This window comes from Canis lupus, chromosome X, assembly GCF_048164855.1.
Source record: "Canis lupus baileyi chromosome X, mCanLup2.hap1, whole genome shotgun sequence".
Taxonomy (NCBI): Eukaryota; Metazoa; Chordata; class Mammalia; order Carnivora; family Canidae; genus Canis; species Canis lupus.
The window spans coordinates 755,615-779,554 of NC_132876.1; the positions used below are offsets into that span (position 1 = coordinate 755,615).

The 23,940-nt window shown below is 39.0% G+C and overlaps 1 protein-coding gene across 1 annotated transcript in view; it reads right to left on the bottom strand.

Annotated features, from left to right (window-relative positions):
- The window catches only part of BRCC3 (BRCA1/BRCA2-containing complex subunit 3), a 62,213-nt gene that overhangs the window by 35,216 nt on the left and 3,057 nt on the right, over window positions 1–23,940 (bottom strand). The window contains exons 4-7 of the mRNA XM_072817542.1: window positions 18,645–18,764; window positions 15,594–15,681; window positions 8,608–8,696; window positions 6,942–6,997 (exon numbers count right to left, since the gene is read on the bottom strand). Of these exons, the coding sequence (XP_072673643.1) occupies window positions 6,942–6,997; window positions 8,608–8,696; window positions 15,594–15,681; window positions 18,645–18,764 (353 nt within the window). The remainder of the gene's footprint in view (window positions 1–6,941; window positions 6,998–8,607; window positions 8,697–15,593; window positions 15,682–18,644; window positions 18,765–23,940) is intronic.

The following is a 23,940-nucleotide window of genomic DNA, read 5'->3' on the forward strand; positions in this document are numbered from 1 at the left end:
GAGTTTCTTCTGATTTATTTAGTCATTCTTTAATTTCCTTCAGCAGTGTATTCTATTTTTTACAAGTCTTTCCAACACATGGTTAAATTTTTTCCTGGGTAGGGATACCTGAGTGGGTGGGTCAGCAGTTGAGCAACTGCCTTCAGCTCAGGGCATGATCCCAGAGTCCCAGGATCAAGTCCCACATTGGGCTCATTACGTGGAGCCCGCTTCTCCCTCTGCCTGTGTGTCTCTCTCTCATGAGCAAATAAAATCTTCAAAAAAATAAAAATTAATACAAATAAAAAAATTTTTCCTGGGTATTTCATTATTATGGATGCTACTGCAAATGGAACTATTTTCTTTATTTCTTTTTTGGATTTTGGATCGTTACTTGCTGATGTGAAGAAACATAACAGATTTTTGTATATTGGCTTTGAACACTGAAGCTTTGCTGAATTTATTAGCTCTACTAGCTTTTGGGGATTTCTTTAGGATTTTCTATATAGATAGGATCATGTCATCTTCAAATATAGTTTTACTTCCTACTTTCCAACAAGGATGCCTTTTATTTCTTTTCCTACCTAAATGTCCTTGCTAGAACTACTAGTACAATGTTGAATAGCAGTGGTGAAAGTGGGCATCCTTCTCTTGTTCCAGAACTTCCAATGTTTTCACTCTTTTACCACTGACTAAAATGTTAGTTGTGAGTTTTCTTAAATGTCCATAAATGTTAAGGAATGTCCTCTAAATTCCTAGTTTTGAGTGATTTTATCATGAAATTGTGTTGGAATTTGTCAAATGCTTTTTGGGCACCAATTAATATAATCATGTGGGTTTTTTCCTTCATAGTACATTGACTTTAGGTTAAAACTTGCTTGTATGTCAGGGATAAATCCCACTTGGTCATGGCACATAATCCTTTTAATGTGTTGTAGGATTCAGTTTGCTAGACTTTACTGAAAATTTTTGTATCTGTATTGATAAGGAATATTGCTATGTAATTATTTCTCTCTTTTTTTTTCTTTTTTGTGATATCTTTGTCTGGCTTTGGTATCAGGGTAATGCCAGACTCAAAGAATGAATTAGAAGTACTCCCTCCTCTTCTATTTTTCAGAAGAATCTGAGAAGGATTAGTGTTAATTCTTCTTTTAGTGTGTAGAATTGTGTAGTCATCTGAATTTAGAATTTTCTTGGTCAGGAGAGTTCTGATTACTGATTCAATCTATTTTTATAGTTCTGTTCTAGTTTTCTTTCTTTTTGAACCAGTTTTGGTAATTTGTGTATTTCTAGGAATTTTTCCATCTCCTTTAGCTCATCTAATGTATTAGCATGCAATTGTTCGGTTTTACCTTATAATCCTTTTATTTCTGGAAGGACAGTAGCAGTGTCCCTATTTTTATTGAAGATTTTAGTTATTTGTGCCTTCTCTCATTTTTGTCATTCTAACTAAAGGTATGTCAATTTTGTTGACCTTTTCAAAAAACTAACTTTTGCTATATTTGATTCTTTTTTGTTCTATTTTTAAAAGATTCTATTTTTTTGAGAGTGAGCAAGAGGGAGAGCACAAGCAGGGGGAGAGGCAGAAGGAGAGGGAGAAGCAGACTCCCCACTGAGCAGGGATCCCGACACGGAGCTCTATCCCAGGACCCTGAGATCATGATCTGAGCTGAAGGCAGATGCCTAACCAACTGAGCCACCAGGTGCCCCCTAACTATTGTTTTTTATTCCCTATTTTGTCTTCAACTTTAACATTTATGATTTTCTTCCCTCTAATTGCTTTGTATTTAGTTGACACTTTTTCCAGTCCATTAAAAGTGTAAAGTTAGGTTATTGACTTGAGATATTTAATTATTCCTTAAATTTCTTTTTATTTTTTTAAGCAATTTCTACACCCAACCTGGGACTGGAACCCACAACCCTGAGATCAAGAGCCACACACTCTACCAACCAAGACAGCCAGGTGCCCCTGCCTGATTTCTTTTTTAATATACAGCTATAAATTTCCCTCTGAGTACTGCTTTTTCTCTATCCCATAAATTCTGGTATGTTCTAGGTTTATTTTCAGTCTTGAAGTATTTTCTAACTTCTTTTGTAATTTTTTCTTTGTCCTATTGGTTGCTTAAGAATGTGTTATTTAATTTCCACATTTTTGTTATAAAATTTCCAGATTTCCTTCTGTACCTGATTTCAGATCTCATTCTATTTTTGCAGAAGATGCTTTGTATGATCTCAAACTTTTGAAATTTACTGATATTTGCTTTACAGACTAACAGGGTTTATCCAGGAAAACATCCGTGTACAGTTGAGAAAAATGTGTTTTCAGCTACTATTTGGTAGATCTACTAGTAACAATACTCTCAGTTTTTGTTTACCTGGGAATGTCAATTTCTCCTTCACTTTTATTTATTTTTTTTAAAGATTTTAGTTATATATTCATAGAGACAGAGAGAGAGAGGCAGAGACACAGGCAGAGGGAGAAGCAGGCTCCACGCAGGGAGCCTGACGTGTGACTTGATCCAGGGTCTCCAGGATCACGCCCTGGGCTGCAGGTGGTGCTAAACCGCTGAGCCACTGGGGCTGCCCTCTCCTTCGCTTTTAGAGGATGATTTTGCCAGATACAGAATGAATTTTTCCTTACCAGTTCTGTTGTTCTTTTTTTGTTGTTTCCTTTTTTCCTATCAGCACTTAGAATACGTCATCCCACTGATTTTTGGCCTCCCTGGTTTCTGATGATAAATTGCCTCTCAATCTTATTGAGAATCCCCTGTGTGTAATGAGTCACTTCTCTTGCCGTTTTTCATGATTCTCTCTTCGCCTTTGGCTTCCAACACTTTGATTATAATATGTCTCAATGTCAATGTCTTTGAGTTCATCCTGCTTGGAGTTCTTTGAGATGCTGGATGTTTAGCTTCATGCCTTTCATAAAATTTGAGAAGCTTTTGACCATTATTCCTTCACATATATTTTCTGCCCCTTTCTCTCTCTCATCTTGTACTGAGACTCATATTTTGAGAATAATGATAATGTTTCAAAGTATCCCATGGATCTCAGACTCTGTTCAACTTTATTTTTTACTTTCTAATACTCAGACAGTAATATCATCAGTTGATTCTTTCATCTTCTCAAACCTGCTGTTGAACCTTACTGGTGAATTTTTCACTTGAGTCATTGTACTACTCATTTCAGAATTCCTATTTGGTTCCTTTTCATAAATCATCTCTTTACCAATATTCTCTACTTGATATCCTCTGTCATCTTCACGGTTTCCTTAGTTCTTTGTACATAGTTTCCTTTTCGCTTTTTGAGAATATTTTAAATAGTTGATTAAAAGTCTTCGTCTAGTAAGTCCAATCTCTGGATTTCCTCCAGGAATGCTTTTATTTTTAAAGATTTATTTATTTATTCATGAGAGACCCAAAGGGGGAAGCAGAGAGAGAAGCAGGCTCCATGCAGGTAGCCTAATATGGGACTCAATCCCGGGTCTCCAAGGTCGCACTCTGGGCCAAAGGCAGCGCTAAACCGCTGAGCCATCTGGGCTGCCCAGGAATGCTTTTATTAATTCTTTTATTAATTCCTTTTTTCTGTTTATGGCCTAAAACTTGTTTCTTTGAATGTCTTTGTTGTTAAAACTGGATGTTTTGAATATTATAATATGGTAAGTGTGGAAATCAGATTCTCCTCCCCAGGGTTTGTTGTTGCTAGTTTTATCTGATTTTGTGTGTTTAGTGACTTTCTTGAACTAATTTTTCACAGTCGATATTCTTTGTTCTGTGTAACCACCGAGGTTTCTGTCCCATTAGCTTTGTGGCCATGTAGTGATTCAACAGAGATTTCCTTAAATATGAGATTGCAATTTTTTTTTCTCAGCACTTGTCTGGTTGCTATGAAGTTTTAATTGGTTTCTACAGTTTCAATAAAGTTGATTCTGACATTTTTTGCCAGATCATTCACTGCTTTTGTGGAGAACATTTCCTGTCAAGTCCATCCAATAAGTTTTGTATTTCAGTGATTGTATTCTTTACTTCCAAAGTTTGCAGTTGGTTCTTTACGTGTTGCATTTCTTTGCTGAGACTCTCTTTAAACATTTGTTACTGAAATATTTCTGATTTTTAAGAACATTTTTATCATAGTTGCTTTAAAGTCTTTATCAGATCATTACTACATCATTGTCAGGTCAGTGTTGGCATCTGTCGATTACTGTTTTCCATGCAAGTTGAGACTTCCGTGGTTCTTCCCATACTAAATAATTCTGAATTCTATCTTGTGTATTTTGAATGTTTTTTTATGATATACAGGGTCTTGTTTGTATTCTACAGAGAATGTTGCTGTTTTTGTTTTAGCAGGCCATTTGCCTAGTTAAGTTCAGGTTGAAATTTCCACGGTTGGCTGTGCTTCCAATGTCAGTTCAATTTTCAGAGCATTTCTAGTGCTCTTCAGATCTTCCATGCATATATGCCACCCAGTGATTAGTACGGGACATATGTAGTGATCTACTAATTAATTCAGTTATCACTTATGCTACTTAGGATCAGGTCCACACATACATGGCTCATGAGTGGGCCCAGAAATTTATAGACAATTTTATGAGGTTGGCTTTAACACACTCCTCCCTTTGTATAATTTCCTGGAGCCTACCCTTTTGGTCTTTCTGCCAGAAACTTGGGATTCTAGTTACTCCTCATTTGTGCTCTTCCACAACTGGGCCTCTATATACACAGAATATTTAGTAACTAGCCTTCCATTCTTAAGCCAAAATCATCATCATCAACATCACTAACAGCAACAGCAATAAGAGTTCTCCTAACAGAATAAACTGTCTGGAATTGCAGCAATTGTTAAGATTGGTATCCTAGAGCAAGATATCTGAAATCTAACATTTAGTGATTCCTGAGAAAAGTGGTTGGCTCTCAGCGCACTCACCCTAAAATGAAGCCTCCTGTTGACAAGCTAAGGACACAAAAATGAGATATCACTTATGTTTTTGTTGCCTTGTTCTTAAAAGAGGATGGAAAAATATTTTAAAACATAAGTTATAAGATATTTATACATTTAGCATGAATATAAATACAATAAAAAGATCAACAGAAAAATTACCACAGAGGAAACAGGTAACTGAAAAAAAAAGAGAAGAAAATTTATCATTTCACCATCATAGCAATAAATCAAGAATAGGATACTGTGAAATACGAATAACGCCTAAACAAGGAAAAATTTATTAGTCAAAAATATTAAAAAATTGGAAGACAAAACTTAAAATATACTCGAGAAATGAGAACAACAAAAAAAGAGACAGAAAATATGACTTTAAAGAGTAAGTGTTGTCAACCTAGGGACTTTGCTATCTAACCAATAGGAGTTCTAGAAAGAGAAAGGGAAAACAGTGGGAAGATTTATCAAAGAAGAAAATGATATGACACACAGTCCTCTTAACCCACGGGGAGAAAGAGGTAGTCATAGGAGAGGCAGCTGTCATGCCATCTCTCAGTGTTGGGGCTTCGAGTCCACAAGAGAGGAGAAATACCCTAGGTATATGAAGACTCATGCCCTGATCCCCAAAACCAGCACGAGAGCCAGAAGTTTACTTACTTCATCTTCCCAATACTTCAAATGCCATCTTAGAGTCAAAATGGAGAAAAGGGGAAGTAACTCGAAGAATGAGACGACATCCCCCAAAGAGCAAGTGACACTTGAAGAAACTTTAAACGATGGGGTTGGACTGAACGATAAAAAGATTTTCTCTTCCCAGGAACTGAGTATAGATGGATGATTTTATCTGAGGATACAAAAGAACTTCTGAGCCTTCAAGCACAAAAGCCGTGTAACTGACAGCATCCAGCACTCGGAATCAGAGAAAATCCACTCTGGCTAATTGTCAGAAAATTTTATGACATTAAGAATAAGAGAAGTCCCTAAAAGCTGTCAGGGGGAAAAAGGACCCTGCAAAAGAACAAGAATGAGATGGGTAAAAGATTCAAATGCATATCTTTCTTAGAAAGAGGAAAGAGTGAACCATGAAAGAGGACATGAAATCCAGACAAAAGTGCATCTAACCAAGGAGAATAAGGAAGGAAAGTTCCAGGCTGTCAGTCGAGACCTGACTAATGCAGGAAGGTGGAGGAGTTCCAGGAGTGATCCTAGGAGAAGCAGGGACTCCAAAGATTGCTATATAAGTCCAAAGAATTTTCAACTTGGAGAGGTGATAAAGGGATAAACTTAAGGAGAGAAAAGTCATTCAAAAACCCCGTGAAAAAGTAAAAGAACTTTTCAAGAAAGGAAATGGAATTATAATGTACTACTTTACACTGCTTGGTTGTATATGAAGTAATATTTACATGATCATAATAATATAAACATTTATTCTCCACTCTTAGAGTCAACGAGTAGAGAAAGCACAGAAAATGCACTTATGGTTACAACACGACACAGATGCTTGCAACTGTGAAAATATAAAGATTTGTGGTGAAAATACAACAGGGAAATTGAAATGGGGCAGAGTATGGAATTAAATCCTTATTTTGGAGGGCAAAATAACATAATACGAATAGATAACATCTTAAATTATAAATCTAGAAAGAATATGAAGAGAATTTTCTTCAGGGATCAAACTAAACATCACTTCGCCTCTGCTGAGGTGACTAATGTGTTTCCTTCCAGATATTTAATGTATTTACCAGCAGGTATGCTGGGGTATTCATGTATATATTTCTCTTCCATCTCCTTACACAAATGGTAGCATGCTGTACATAGTATTCTTATGCCTTGTCTTTTTTATTTCACCATGTCTCTTGCAGATATTTCCATATTACTACTGAGCTTCCTCATATTTTTAATGGCTGCATATTATTCCATTATTTAGATGCATAATTTATTTAATTGGGTCTGTACAATCAATTCCCTGGAATGAAAATCAACCCACCAATACATACAGACATATATACACACATCTCTGTCATACTTACTCTGAGCTCTTTTGGGCCTGTATGGATTGAAAGCAAGTGTAGAGTACCCGGCCAGTCTAAAAAGAGAGAGAGAGAGAGAGAAAGAGAGAGAGAGAGAGAGAGAGAGAGAGAGAGAGAGAGAGAGAGAGAGAGAAAGAAAGAAAGAAAGAAAGAAAGAAAGAAAGAAAGAAAGAAAGAAAGAAATATCACACAGAGAAGGATTAATATTCAAACAAGTATGGCACTTTAGTAGATTCTAACCTAATATTCATATCCATATATAAGTGATATCCAAAGACCCTCCGGAAGTGGGATGTTAAAAGGGATTCCAAACATGGAATACGCCATAAATCAATTTCTACATAGCCAAAATCATTTCACGTGAAGTATAAAGTTCAAGATACTTCACTGTTCCTGGAAAACAGTCATTTTATGAACAATATTCATTATTAACATAAATTCTGACAATATAACTAATGTATTAAAGGACAGAGCATACTTGGTAGTCTTGGCAAAATTCATTCCTACAATGTTAAATAGTAATTTTCTTTTTGTTTGAACTGACACGTAGTTAAACCTCTTGACAAAAAAATTCAAACAGAAACCCTCTAAAGAATGGCAAGACTAGCCACTGATTGAGCTGCTTAACTTCTCTGAGCGTGGCTCATCCATAAAATACAGATAATAATCATCCACCGGGCACCTGGCTGGCTCAGTTGGTTAAGTAAGCATCTGACTCTTGATTTCAGCTCAGGGTCGTGAGATCGAGCCCTGTGTCAGCCTCTGTGTTCAGCATGGAGTCTGATTGAGATTCTCTCTCCCTCTGCCCCTCTCCCACATGCTCTCTTTCTCTCTAAAATTAATAAAATAAATCTTTAAAAAATAATAAAGATTCTCATAGACCTGTTATCAAGGCTAGAACATATTTATGTAAAACACCTAATAAGTAGGCACCATACAATAGGTGATAAATGGCAGCACTTGTTACTACTAGCCATCAAAATATCTGCAGAATCTGGCCCCTTTTCATTATTACCTCCACTCCTTCCACCACGGTCAAACCTCCATAAGCCCTAGCCTAGATCACTGCAGTAGCTTCCTAACTGGTTTCACAGACATCATGGATTCCACACTCCCTCCTTCCCCACGCACCCACCCCCATCCTCTGTCCAACTTATGATCAACACAATAGCCAGAAAGATCCCATTAAAACATAAAGTCACCATCTCGTGGCTTCTGAAGTCAGAGTCAAATCAAAGGCCTGATGAGACCTGCCCCTGGGTATCTTTGAGACCTCATTGTAGAATTACCAAATGAGTTAGTGTCCAGACCAGGACGGTTTCAAGAAAGAAAGGTGTTAACTCAATAGGAGACCGGGAAAATGGGGTAAAACTGAGCCATAGGGTCATGGTCTTCCTCATTCTGCTGTAGTCACACTGACCTCCTTGATGTCCTCTGAACATGCCACACTCACCTCAGGGTCTTTGCACTGGCTATTTCGTCTGCCTGGAACGCTCTTCCCCCAAGAAATCCACAAGACTTGCTCCCTCACTTTCTTCAGGTCCTGACTCAATGACCCTTCTCATTGAAACCTTCCCTGGCCACCCTATTAAAATTGCAAAAAGATTTTTCTCTATTCTCTGTGTGTTTACACACACGTGCGCATGTACACACACACACACAATACCTTTGTGTTTTTATCTTCTATGAAACAGGAAAAAATAAGTCCTACAAAGCCTTGATCCATCATCTGGTACATGGCTTGTGTGCGAACATCTGCAAATAAACAAAAATGAAAATCTGCTGTCAATAAACTACATCTCACAAACATGAAGATTTAAAAACAATAGCAGCATACAGTCCTCCCAGGATATAGATTCTACAGGCAGAACAGAGATCCTAAGGGCACTATGACTGTCAAAGCATAAACATTTTACTAGGTAAGGGAAGAGTACCATGAGAAGTCTACAATTAAATAAGAAGAGCTAGGGGGACGCCTGGGTGGCTCAGTGGTTGAGCATCTGCCCTCGGCTCAGGGCATGATCCTGGGGTCCTGGGATCAAGTCTCCCATCGGGCTCCTTGCGGGGAGCTTGCTTCTCCCTCTGCCTGTCTCTGCCTCTCTCTCTGTGTGTCTCTCATGAATAAATAAATAAAATCTTTAAAAAGAAAAAGCTAGGTTTAGAACTCTTTAGTTAGTCCCCCAAAACTTGATAATTTCTTCCAGAGGACTCCAAAAGAAAGGAAGGCTGAAGAAGAAGACAAATAGCTTCCTCAAATAAGCATTTGGATGGACATCTTTCAGGGAAGTGAATACATGAAACTTGACAATAAAGAACGGAAGTGTAGGACTATTATGGAGGAAATTCTTATAGAGACTGCAACAGAATTAAATTCAACATCCCAGGGAGTAGATACAAAATCTCACTATATGGTAATACAATTTTAGAAAAGGAGATCATAAACAGGTACCAAAGCACAATATCTAAAAGGACTAATCAAAAGATCACCCCAAACTAAACAGGCTAAGTTTAAAGATCTGAGGTGTTCAGAGCATCGTTTATGAAGGATATGAAAGATCAGGTATTATAACAAAGCACTGATGGGTGTGGTTTGGTCCAGGGACTCTTGCCCAGTTACTTTGCCAATATGCTCTTAGACATTCTTTGCATTTATACCTTTTAATGTACATTGGGATTTGTCCCTGGTGTCTTCCTAAGTAGAGTAAAAAACTTATTCATAAAATCTGTTCATAATGATTCTAAAGAGTAGTGACGTGTAACTTCTAGAACAGAACGTTTGCTTGGGAAAATATAATTTGTTTGCAGTGATTGGTTGCAAGCTTAAAGCTGCAGCCTGTATCTGTCACGGGAGGTTGATCAGACTCAACTTTGGTGGTAAATAATCTACTACATCACTGTCGCAGTGTGAGCTGCCTCACTCCCTAAGAACTGAGCAGATCTTAAGAGTCATGAACATAGGTACAAGCACATTTCTCCTTTTCATATACACTTACAAGGACAATAAAGTGCACGAGAGTAACTTAAAAACCATGTCAAGTCTCATGAGAGCTATGAAATAACCTTTAAATCACGTCCCTTTTTCTTTTGCAGAGTATGGATAGATAAAATTCAGGTAAGTTAATGGTACGAGTACGATGTAACTTCAAGTATCTCTTTGTCCACCAAACCTACGCCTCCTCTTCCATTTCTTATTTTCATAAATAGCATCCCCATTTAACCAGTCCAATTGAGATGTTATAGAATTCCTAGGTCCATGATTCACGCAAATTTCAGTTTGAACAGTGACTCATCCAGTTATGAGCCATCTCTGGTTTCAGACAAGGTATTTCAACTCTCACCGCAGGTTAGTTCCTTCCCTTAAGAGCCAGGCACTCCTCATTAATCTGGAAGTGTTTCTAAGGAGTAGAATCATGGTAGTGTCAAATGCTAGAAAACATGGAGATATAAAAAGTTTTCTAGATTTTTCTCTCTTTACTTTTTTTTTTTTTTTTTTTTTTTGGAGAGGGAGAAAGAGAATCACCAGCAGACACCATGCAGAATATGGAGCTGACCCGGGGCCCAATCCCAGGACCCTGAGGTCATAACCTGAGCAGAAACCAAGAGTCGGAGCTTAACTGACTGAGCCACCCATGTTTAGTAGATTTTACTGGATGTATATATATATATATATAAATATATATATATATATATATTTTTACTGGATGTTTAATGTCTAGTAGATTTTCAACATGGCCATCACTGATGAGTTTCAGTGGCCTGAAAGGCAGACTAGAGCAGGATGGTGAATGTAAATGAAGTGAGGAATGTCTTTGGCCTGAAAGAAGTGGGACTGGCAAGTATTCTTTTTTGGGGGGGCAAGTATTTTTTATGAGATAAAGCTGCATGAAGGCAGAGGCCTTGTTTTTCTCATTCACTGCTTTATTCCCAGCACCTTGAGGAGGGCTGGACACATAGTAGACACTCAAATTCATTTGTTAACGGAACAAATAAACAACGATGGGGAAAATCCAGTACAGTGGAGAAAGAGGCCAGAGTGGACAAGAGGAGGGACCAGGAGAAGATGAGCCCAGTGATAAGTGGGTGAGTAAAGAGAAATGGAGAACATTCCTTTCTATGACTCCTACTTCCTGTATTCAAGTAGGAAGCAGTGTTATCCGCTGAATGTGCAGGACGAAGTGAGGAGTTCAGAGGCTTGAGAAAGACAAAAAGGTAAGCAACTGGTCCACACTGAAACTAAAAGGACATGATACAGGATCCCATATATGATCTGAGAATGGATTCTGGACTGGAAAGGAAAAATTGCGACAAAGGACAGGATTGGCAAAATTTGAATAAGTTCTATAGATTACATAAAAGGATTATATCAGGGATCCCTGAGTGGCTCAGTGGGTTTGGCGCCTGCCTTTGGCCTGGGGCATGATCCTGGAGACCCAGGATCGATTCCTGCATCGGGCTCCCTGCATGGAGCCTGTTCTCCCTCTGCCTGTGTCTCTGCCTCTCTTGCTGTGTCTCTCATGAATAAATAAATATTTTTTTTAAAAAAAGGATTATATCAATGTCAATTTTCCGGATTTTGATACTTGCCCTGTGGTTATGTAGGTAAATACCCTTGTTCTTGAGAAATACATACTTTAGTACGTAGGGAGAAAGGAACATCATGTCTACAACATGCTCTCAGATTGTGTAGAGACAACAAGATAAGGCAAACGCGGCAAAAGGTCAACAATTACTGAACATGGTTCTTTGTACCGTTTCTGTGATTTTTCTGTAAGTCTGAAATCCTTTAAAAATCAAGTTTTACAGTGCTGGGCCAGGCGTGTTTGGCCAACATCACCCTTGCCGTTGTTCACTTTCTCCAACTCCTGCTCCTCGATGGCAAAGCCAAAACGCTCACATTATACTCCTGAAGGAATTGGATTCTGAAAGTGGGTTATCAAGTTCTTCCAGTTCAAACCACTTTCCGTTCTATTCCTTACCCAGAAAACTTTGTCCTTTGTACATTTTATTGCTGTGGTGAGGAACATAATCGGACATCCTGAAGAAGTGCATTATTTGCTGTGCCTTTTAGTACAGAATGGCCTATCTTCTCTCACCCTTTCGCTAATGATGTAACTGTGACCTTTATTTTCTCCATAGACCCTGTTGTTTTTGTTGTTGTTGTTGAAGTCTTTAGGTTTAAAGCTTGTCTTTAATGGTATTTTATTAATTTATTTATTTCTTAGTCTTAAGGCCTTTATTTTTAAATGTGCTGTTTCATTTTGCTGCTGCAAATGTCCTTTATTTCTTTATTGTTATTACTGTTTCTCCTTTAGTACTTGACCTGTTTTTTCTTCCTCACAAAATCATAAGGTCCAAACCAGCAGAAACTGTGACCAAAGTGTCCCACAGAGAAATCCTATAAATGTGTTGAATTATCATTTTTCCCTCCTCACTTGTCATTCCTATTACACATACTTACTGTCCATACAGTCTGTACCTTAAATCCTCACCAACTTCCACCCCTGCCCCCACCCAAGACTTGCTAACCCAGGGCACTTGTTAGATTCAATTCTTAAACAGCCATTTGAAGATGAGCTACGCATCTTTGCATCTACAAAATTCCCTACGCTCTAGAAATCCACAACGATCTAGTCATTGTGAACACCAGTGGAGTGGGGAGAGGATTTTTCCTTTGTTTTTACCTACAGTTCTGCAATCTCAGTATTCTTTCTTTTTTAAGATTTTATTTATTTATTCATGAAAGACACACACAGAGAGAGAAGCGGAGACACAGAAAGGAGAAGCAGGCTCCATGCAGGGAGCCCGACGCGGGACTCGATCCCAGGACTCCAGGACCACACACCAGGCTGCAGGCGGCACCAAACCGCTGCACCACCAGGGCTGCCCGAGATCTCAGTATTCTTGATCCTTCCAGTGCTGTCTGCCCTTCAACTTTAGATATGTAATCATGCTCTCTCCATGTCGACTTGCACAGATAAATGCCGTGATATCCACGTTTGCTATTGTGCTAAGCACAGGAGGGACAGAGAACGTCATGCATGATTCCATATCATGTTCTGATAACATGTTCCCCTTTTCTGTCAAGGAGGAAATCGTGGCACAGAAGAGTTCCAATATCTTCTCAACAGGAAGTGACTGAAATGAGATTCTAGGAGTCCTGTCGCCTGAAAGAATCCAAAGCTGCTGTTCTCAACTCTCGAGCTTTACTAAGGTCTCTGAACTTTCTGCCTTTATTCCATTTTGTTATTTATGCCTTTTCCTTACCAAGTTAGGTACTATGCTTTTTTTCAAGGTAAGATCTCAATGCTCTAGTCTCCAAATTTATTTTGTGTTGAAGTTACTTTCATTTGGCTCGTTAATCATGTCATTATTTTTTTATTTTTTTTAATCATGTCATTATTTAGAGCCGACTTCCTGTTGTTACATTCTGCAGTGACTTTGTTTTCCCTACTGCTCAGACTGCTGCACTGCAAATGCCTCCCTAGGTTCTTCTTGAACCTTGGATCTTTTGCCCGAGAGGAAAATTCATTCTCTGAACTGTGAACACTTTCTGGGTGTTCCGCTTCAGAGATTGATCAAGTTTTTTTCCTAAGCACTTAGAGTTTCTTTTTTTGCCAGAAAATTCTCCATTCTAACTTACTACCACAGGGACAATATCGTTCGAGAATATACATACATTCCAACCTTTCTTTCATTAGTGCTTGGTACTTAGTTCTTTCTGGCTATGCTACTTCCGTGGGAGAATTTTGAGGCAGAACTGATTTTAGTGTTAATGGTGGCAAGAAAACAATGACTATTATTTTTGAGTAAGGGTTAGATGAAATCAAACACTGAATTTATTCAGTGATATTAAAGTTTTACAGAAATATATTTATAGCCATAAAACAACCTTTACTAGGACATTAGTAAGCTAAAGAATTTGAATAAGGTCAGTGACTTAAATAATGTTATTTCAGTGCTCAGTTCTCAACTTCCATAAATATGCTGTGATTATGTAAGAGAATATCCTTGTGTTTAGGAAATTCATACCAGACACTATTCAGGACTGAAGGGGAATAGTAACTATGACTTATTCTCAAATAGTTCGGGGAAAAAAAAATCTCAGACACACACGCACAAATATACGTAGACAGAATGGGAGAAAGTGTGGCAAATCTAGGGGAAGAGTATCAGGAATTCTTTGTACTATTTTATCAACTTTAAGTCTGAAGTCATGTGAAAATAAAGGTTTACCGACACTTCTATCATTATTGCAAGTTCCTGCTTCGATCTTTTTTCTTTTCCAATTGAAAAAACTGTTTCGATAATGTATTTTTTTGTTAATGCAGGATATCTTAGGCATGCCACTCTTATGTTAACAGCAGGTCAGGTAAATTTCTGTCGGCAAGAGGTAGAGCAAGTCTATTATCTCCCTTACTCTACATCAGTATTTAACTGGAAATATGTATCAGAATTCATTGAGGAGTCTTTTCATAATATACCCGCCTAGGACCCACTCCCAGAGGTTATTACAGCAGGTCCAGGCTGAGAAAGATGGATTTAAGACAGGTACATTTTACAAAACCTCTCCCAGGTGATTCTGAGAAGTATCCCTCCCCACCCATTACTCTAGATACACAGGACAACTCATCTATTATTATAATCTGAGACTACATTGCTCTTGATTTTTTGCCATTCATACTATGGTGTACACGAATATAGAATTTATGATGATCTCAAGCCCCTAAGACTGGAAATAGAACACCACAGTGGAAAGAACACCTAACCCATGTGAGCTTCAGTTTACTCCTCAGTACACTGGGGGTAGGATCCCTAACCCACAGGTGACCATGAGGATTAGGAGAGAAAATGTTCATAAAGCATTAGCAAATGGTTAAATGCTCAAGAAAGTCCGGTCACTTTCCCCAAGGAAAGTTATTCTACTTCTTTCAAGAGTCGGGGAGAAATAAACAAAAAATGACCATGATTCAGGAAAAGCAGTAAAGATAAAAAGAGAGAAAACAATTTTGTTACACTATACTGACTAGAGGGGTGCGGAGGTAGGTTGAGAGCCCCAACGGCTCGGAAGGAATATGCGTCAAACCTCGACTTTGTAAATCTCACCCCGCATACCTCTGAGTCTTCCGAACGGGAGTGTACTGGGTGCTGGTTTTCAGCAATCAGCAATCTTCAGTTAAATTTTTTTTTTTTTTTTTTTGGATATCAGCCAATTGTCAGGCTTTAGTTAGTAATGGTTTCCCGAATACATTCATAATGGAGTGCTGAAATATTATCTCTCTTAAAAACAGTATGACATCAGTCATTACTTTTAAAACATAGCAAAATAAAAATGAGGGCACTTATTTAAGGAGAATTAAACTATGGTTTAAAAAAAACCATCGTTCATGTAATGGAGAAGAAAAGGGGATACTAATTTCTAAAAACAACAGAAGCGCCTGGGTGGCTCATGCAGTAAAATGTCTCCCTTTGGCTCAGGTCATGATCCTGGGACACAGCCCGCATCAGGCTCCCTGCTCAGCGAGGAGACTGCTTCTCTCCCTCTCCCTCTGTCCCTTCCCCTGCTCATTCTCTCTCTCAAATAAATAAATAAAATCTTTAAGAAAATTAAAAAATAAAAAACAAAAACAAATGTTGCAAGCCTGTAATACTTACCAACATGTGAAGGCCAAACAGTTATATGAGGATGGGAATGATACCAGCCCACAACTCTCATGGGGCGACCTGTTAGTTCAGCCAACCTGTGTGTCTGTCAAGGTATTTTCAACTTGTGGGAACAAAATTTGTGATGCTAATAAGGGCTCAGAAAGCATCCTGACATTTCAAATCAACCTATTACAATTCAATGTCAACCAAAGAATGAAATAAGGTCAACACCCAGAATTTCCCAGACCTTCCATTTAAAGCTAAAGGTATTTCTTTTTAAAAATAGAATCGATTTGGGGCACCTGGCTGGTTCAGTCAGTAGAACATCCAACTCTTGATCTCAGGGTTGTGGGTTGAGATCAAGTGTCAAGTGTAGAGTGTACACTTCAAGTGTACAGGTCAAGTGTAGAGATCACTTCAAAAATTAATTAAAATTAAAAATTAAAAAATAAAAATAAAATCCATTTAGCTTCCATTATCATATATAGCTCTATCCTCTTAATCCAATTTAGCTAATGTTTGATCACTTAAATCCTTATCACTGTGCTATCTGAAAAGAAGCTAATCTCAATCTTTGGAATTCACATTATTTACTTGAGTAAATCTTCTATCCTCCCTCTACCTCCATCCTACTCAGTTTTGAAAAAGAAACATAAGATTCAAAAAATTTGTCTGGTTTCTCTCTGGCAGCCTGCCCAGTGTCAAAAATAGCAATTGGGGTGGTTTCAGAGAGCAAACGAACAAAGACCCCTACTTTGGTCTCCCTGTGTGTTTAGAAATAGACCACAAAAGAGTATTTTCGTCCTTTGTTCTAGAAACAAAAATTTCCCATAACTCTATGTGAGGCTCTGAGTTGAGATAAGAAGTCAACTTGGAGATAAGAAGCTGTCCCCTTCTGCTGCTGCTTATTGGGCCTACTGCTGGTATCTCATGAAACATTGGTTTGTTCTCTTAAAAGTTAATTACATTAAAGCCCAATAATCCTCTCTATACAGCAAATTCTGAGAAAGAAAACTTTTTAAAGATTTTTTTTTTATTTTTAAATGCCAAGAGAGGTTACTTAACTTCTCTAAATGCATTTCTTCATCTTGCAGATGGCGGGGGGGGGGGGGGGGGGGGGCGGGGGGGTTCCGCTTCCAACAGCAGTGCACAGTAAATGAGGTAATTCATGCAAGATGTTTAGTAAATGCTTACCAGTCAATGTAACAGCAAACGGTGGTAACAGGCAACAGTGTTTCCAGCGATCCCTTTATCTTGGGAATGGACTAGTTTCATTTTGAAGTTATAATATATAATCACAATAAAAAACATCTTTTATACAATTATGTTCTGGGAGACAGAGAATAGATTGGAGGCTGCCAGAGGTTGGAGTGGGATGTTGAGGGGTGGGTGTGGCTTATACAGGGGGAGCAGAAGGTGGATCTTCACAGTGATGGAACAAGTTAGCAATCTTGACTGTGGTGGTTACATATATTTACACATATAACAAAATGGCATAGATGACACATTGTCTCAATGTCAGTTTTCTGGTTTCCATATTGTTTCGCCAAGTATTTAAAAGGTAGCATTCGGGGGAAGGTGAGTGAAGGGCACAAGGACTTGTCTATACTATTTTTGTGACTTCTCACGAATCTATAATCATTTCAAAATCAAGAATTTTTTTAAAAGATACAAAAGTACATGCCATAAGAGAGTGATACATGAGATTATATGAAAATACAAAAACATTTTGATGGGAGAAATACACACACACCATGAAGAAGCTGAGAAAAACCATTACTTGTATCACAAACGGCTAATTGATTTCCTTAATATAAAATGCCTATAAATTATTAAAAAAAAATTTTCCAAAGCAATGGAAAGATGGGCAAAGGAGATTACCAGGTAACTCGGAGAAAAATACAAATTAATACAAAAAAACAAATGATCCTCAAAAATTAAAAGGTGATCATATTTACTCATAATTAGAAAAATGCTAATTAAAATCCCAAGACATAAGAAACATTTTTTTTGTGGCTCATATTGGCAACCTTTGCGAAGGTGCAGGGAAACAGGATCTCCTGCATGCTGCCAGAGACTAAACTGGTTAAACAGCCACAGCTACAAGGACACATAACCTTTGCTCCAGCACTTTTACCTCAAGGACCAGATTATACAGATATGTGTACACATTTGTGAAATGCAGTGATGTACAAGGACACTGCAGCACAGTGAAAGCTTACAAACAAACTAGACACCTGCATGAGGATGGAACAGATTTTGCAGTCAACAGAATGAGGCACCTGTATGTAGCGATGTGAACAATTATCTAGATATGCTGTTGAGCAAAGCCATAAGTTACCACATATATGTATTAGTTTTCTTAAATAGAAAATATTTGTGTATGTTTCTGTATGCTCAGGATCCACCTGTAAGGATACATGAAAACCTAATAACCCTGGTTATGTCCAGTGACAGACTGTGAGGGAACTAGGGCATAGAGGTTGGAGAGAAATACCTCTTTTGTACATACTTGCTTTTGTACCTTTTAAAGTCTGTACTAGGCATGTGAACCACCTATTTGTAAAAGTAACTTTTGAATTGAGAACAAGATAAACTTGACTCAAAAAAACAATGAATGACTAAAGGCCATTGATGCAAATTTAACTTTCTATAGCTGAGGTACAGGGTCCCGATCACAGGAAGCAAAGGTCCCATTTGATTCTTTTTTGGTTATCTTTAACACGGAATATTGCGTCCCATTTGCAGCAACGCATTAGAGGGGGCAGTGAGGGAATGGAAGGATGGAGGAGGGAACGGTCCCATACAGTTCACTGTCACAGGATCTGACCCTGGGGTCTTTTGGCATTTAAGAGCAGGAATGTTAGAAATTTCTAATTTTCCCAATAAAAGCCACTCAAAAGGAAAAATGGAAAGAAATTCTGATTAATCAAACAGTTGGTTCTAATGGGTAAATATGAACACCGGGAAACAGTTACCAGGAAGATAATCTGTGAAATCCCCTCAAGCAGGCTAAAGCACATAAAAGCACAAAAGCTTCTTATTGACCAGTAAGGATATCTCTGCCTCTGTTGAGGCCGCAGACAGCTGCTCTGGAGAAATTTCCACTCGATCCTTCCTCTTATCAGAACGTCGCAAGATGATGACAGAATGAATGTGAACAATTCTGACGGTGTCAACCTAGAGGAAAATCCACAGAAACGTTGACTTCTGTCTCACGCCAATAACATGCATCTTGTATTATTCTATCAGGTTAAAAACTGCATTTACAAAACTGACACTTTTCTCATGAATAATAGAATATGTCAAATAAAAGGCATCCAACCTCAATATATACATTTCAAAACAAAAATAGAAAGGCTAATATTTGGATGAAGGAAGAGGTTTTTGGATGACCGACTAATAATCATTTGATTTACCACTAGGTGCAAGATACTCTCACAGAAAAGGATACAAGTCAGAGTGCTGACAATCCAAGTGTTCAAAATGCGAACGGTTTGGTTAAGCAGCAAGTATCATACATGAAATTATAACGAAATAATGTAGTCACTCAAAGCTAAAAGGCCTTACAGGACAGGAGTCACTTAGATCAGAAAATAATCATCATAGGCCAACAAGTAGACTATTTTCTGGTGTGTGTGTACACAGAATTTCTGCAGATGTCAAATGGATGTGAGTAAGATGTTTGGGAGACAAGTTGGCCAACTGGTTTACATACAGAACTTGAGGTGGAATGGCAGACAGTAAGATTAAGGTCAAAATGAAAATCGATGGGGTCTCGGATACCATGATCTGCAGGATGAACTGGAAGGATATGGTCTCAGCCTGAATGTGAGGTAATGAAAAAATTCTGGAATCAGTGGATGGCAGAGATGGAAGAAACAGATTTGAGATTCATTAAGAAGGAAGAATCCACAAGATTTGATAGGCAATGGCCCACGGGTGAGAGGACAGGAAGTTGTCAAGGATAACTCTAAAACTTCAAGGTTGAAACTCGGTGGAACAGGAGAGGAAGATCTAAATGGAAAAAGGATCAGGAAGGAAGGAAGGAAAATGAGCTGATCTAGGATGAGGAGATGTCAAGAGAGTCAAGGAATAGTGTAGGGAGAGGGAGCAGGGGTCCCGGCCTGAATTAAAGGGGTGTGCCCATGTCTCAGATGAGTAGGCTAAGAAGCCAAAAAGGAAGAGACAGGAACGAAAACCAGAAGAATGAGATGGTTCAAGAGTTTCCCGGGAAGAGACCCGTGTGGCACCGGTAGATGTTGCAGGGACAAGGGGGAAGACGGGCAGGAGATTCCTGAAGTCCGCAGCCATTAGAAGCATGTGGTTGCCTCTGGTGCCTTCTTCCACCCGATGAACTCTTCCACAGCTTTAAACTCCCTGCCAATCCTATAAAGAATCAGTCCTTCTTCCCTCCCATGCAAGTGTTTTTATAATATGCACAGATCTCCCTACAGTTCATATCATGTCCTGTTCTGTTTCTTGAAAGAATGTTCTCCTCTACTGGAACATAAGCTCCTGGAGGGCAGGGAACATGTTTGAGTCAGATTTCCTTATTAATGGTACAGTGTCTGGCAGACGGAGTACATGATAAAGAAAATCCGAAGCAGAACAGAAAGACCCTTGACCTCCCAAGGAGCAATGAGACAAGAAGCTGAGCTCTCAACGGAAACAGAGCTGAAAGAGAATGGAGGGAGGGACATGTTAGAGTGCGTCAAGACAGCTGAATAAGCTTTTAAGTATTTCTGCCAAATTAAGATTGACAGGACAGCAGCATTTTCAATACTGTTCAGTTTGTCTCTACCCCAGCTCTCTGCTGTTGGAAGGATACAGCCTTGTCCGTGCTGCGGGTGCTGCAGGAGAGATAGGGTACAGGAGAAGGGGAGAATAAGGGAAAAACGGTAAGACAGCAATTAAGAAGGAGAGTGACAACAAATTCTGTGAGTTCTAATGAGATTCATCAAATTCCTTTTTATCGAATTACATATTGGGTGAATTGGGCATTGGCAACCTAGTATTTCAATGACTTGGATTTTGGTGAACTAGCTTGCCTACCTATGAAGTAGATGGTCTTAACCTTACTTACGGAAAAGGAAATTGAGAAATGTCAAATAACTTTCCTAATGTCAGGGTGCGTGGATGGCTCAGTAGATTGAGGATCTGCCTTCGGCTCAGGTTGTGATCTCGGGGTCCTGAGGTGGAGCCCCACATCAGGCTCCCCGCTCAGCAGCAAGGCTGCTTCTCCCTCTGCCCCTCCTCCCTTACTCTCTCTCCGTCTCACTGTCTCTCTCAAATAAATATATAAAATGTAAGAAAAAATTCCATAAGATAACCACTAAAAGGAGAGTAAAGAATTTTTTAACTAGGAGGCTGAAAGTAGAATAAAGTATATCTGATTAATTCAAAAGAAGGCAAAAAAGAAGAGAGAAAACAAATCAGTGGGTCAAATAGAAAGCAAAAAGATAAAGCCATAACCCATAATATATATCAATAATCACATTAAGTATAGTTGAACTAAATACTCCAATTAAAGAGATTATCAGACTACATGTCTTTATTTATTTTTTGACTTTTTTTCAGACTGGATGTCTTTGGAACTATATGCTGCTGATAAGAAACCCACTTTACTCAGCCATTAGAAACGACAAATACCCACCATTTGCTTCGACATGGATGGACCTGGAGGGTATTATGCTGAGTGAAGTAAGTCAATTGGAGAAGGACGATCATCATATGGTTTCACTCATACGGGGAGTATTAGAAATAGTGAAAGGGATTATAGGGGAAAGGAGAGGAACTCAGTGGGAAAAATTAGGAGACAGAACATGAGAGACTCCTAACTCTGGGAAAAGAACAAGAGGTAGTGGAAGAGGAGGTGGGCAGGGACGGGGTGACTGGGTGATGGGCACTGAGGGTGGCACTTGATGGGATGAGCACTGGGTGTTAGACTATACGTTGGCAAATCGAACTCCAATAAAAAATGTACAAAAAAAAAAAGAAACACACTTTAAATATCAGTACACAAAAAGACCAAAAATAAAAGGATGGAAAAAGATATGCCATGCCAGCATGTACTAAAAAGATAAGGTCACTGAACTCCTGCAGTTTAATATCTATTTGGCCAGAACAAATTAACACAGAATTCCAGATGAAGCATGGACTCTTGAAAAATAAAATCACGTCATTAAGATTGGGAATGTATTTAGTAGGAGCTGCTGCCCAGGGTGACTTCTCTCTCCTCTTGTCAGATAAGATCTCAGTGGCTAGAGGAAGGAGGAAAAGAAGTGCAGGGTAGGATGGCAAGACCAGTCGAGACATAAATGAAAAACAAAATGAGACAAGCAAATAGAAAGGCCATAAACGACTGAGAGATGTCCCTGAAAGCCACTGGTAGCTGAAGGGCTTGATGAAGCCTGTTAGTCATAGTCACATAAGAAATAAAAGATATTCCAGCTTAGCTAGATTGGCCCCTACACCTTTTCAGTCTTGCAACTCAAGTACTGAAACCCACTTCCTTGTGCTCCTCTGTCTTGGTTTAGAACAGAGGCTAGAAAATATGGCCTGCCCAGCATCCCTTGGGCAAAATCTGGCCATGTTCATTCATTTATATATTGTAGCTGCTCTTGCACTATGATGGCAAAGCTAAGGAACTGCAACAAAAAAATGTATGACCCACAAAGCCAAAAATGTTTATCATCAGGCCCTTGATAGAAATCTGTGCCCCCTGCCATACCTCCCCATGGCTCATGGGCAGGTAAACACTAAGTTCCTATTTTAAGGAATGTATGGCCATCAGTACAACACAGACTTTTTAAATATATACTTATATGTAAGGCACTACATGAGGGCCTAAGTCCACAAAGATAAACCGGATACAGTAGTCATGTCCAGGAAGAGGGACAGGTAAACAACTCTAAGACAATAGCCATGCCCTGTGATAGATCTGCGCGAGGAGCTACTACAGCACAGAGGAGGGTATCTAACCTAGTCTACAGGTCAGGACAGGTTCTTTAGAGACAGGCAGCACCTGCGAGGGATAAGGAGCTAGGCGAGCAGAGGGAAGCAGTCCAAGCATAATGCCCAGCAGATACAAGGAATGAAACAGTACAGCACAACCTAGAAACTGCCATAATTTACCATGCTTAGAACTTGCAGATAGGTAGAAATAAGAAGGCCCTGAATGCTAAACTAATGAGACTTCATCCTAAAGGTAATGGAAAATGCATTCATTTTAAGTAGAGATAGGTCAGGTTTAAGTTCTCAAAAGAGCATACCCCAACCAATCAGAAGACAGGACTAGAGGCAAGAGACTCAAGGCAAGGAGAATGGGGAGAGGCTAGCAAGTATTCCAGAAGTGATAAGGACCTCCAAGAAGGTAGCAGCAGTTGGAAACAACATGAAAGCAATCTATGGTTCCGAATGGCTGTGAGTGGCTTCCAGACTCGGCTGCACCTTAGAATCACCTGGGGACTTATTCAAACTCCTGCCACATAGGTCTCACTCCAGACCAATGGAGCTGGCATCAGGATTTTGTAAAATTACTCAGTAATTCCAAGGTGCCCCCAGGCTCAGGAACTACTGGGGGAGGAGCAGTGTTGGAAGAGTGGGTTTGAGGAAGAGGAAAGGCTCAGTTCTGAACATGTTAGTTTAAGATGACTGCGTCTGGCTAAGCGTGAAACAGGCAGTAGGGTATGAAGTACTAGAGCTTAGGATAATTGGTGTTAATTGGTATCTACTGGATATTAACAACAGCAGTCAGAATGGCCAATATTTGCTGGCTAGCTGCCAGGTGTCAGGCACTTGGAAAAAGTGCTTTCCATTTATTGACTTGATAACTCCCCTAGTGACACACGCACCTCAATGCTTATAGCAGCATTACCAAAATAGCCAAATCATGGAAGTAGCTCAGATGTCAATCGACTGATGAAGGGATAAAGAAGAGGTGATATTTGGTATATCTATATCTATATAATGGAGTATTAGCCATAAAAAGAATGAAGTCTTGCCACTTGCAACTACGTGGATGGAACTAGGGTGTATGAAGCTAAGCGAAATTAAGTCCATCAGAGAAAGACAAATACCATATGATCTCTCTCATATGTGCAACTTAAGAAACAAAACTGATGAACATGGGGAAAAACCAAAGAGGGGCAAACCATAAAAAAACATTCTTAACTACAGTGAACAAACTGAGGGCTGGTGGAGGGGAGGTGGGCAGGATGTTGGGGATTGAGGGCACTTGTGATGAGCACTGGGTGTTACATGTAAGTGATGAGTCACTAAATTCTCCTGAAACCAATACCACACCACATGTGAATGAACTTGAATTTTAATTAAAACTTCAAAATAAAAATAA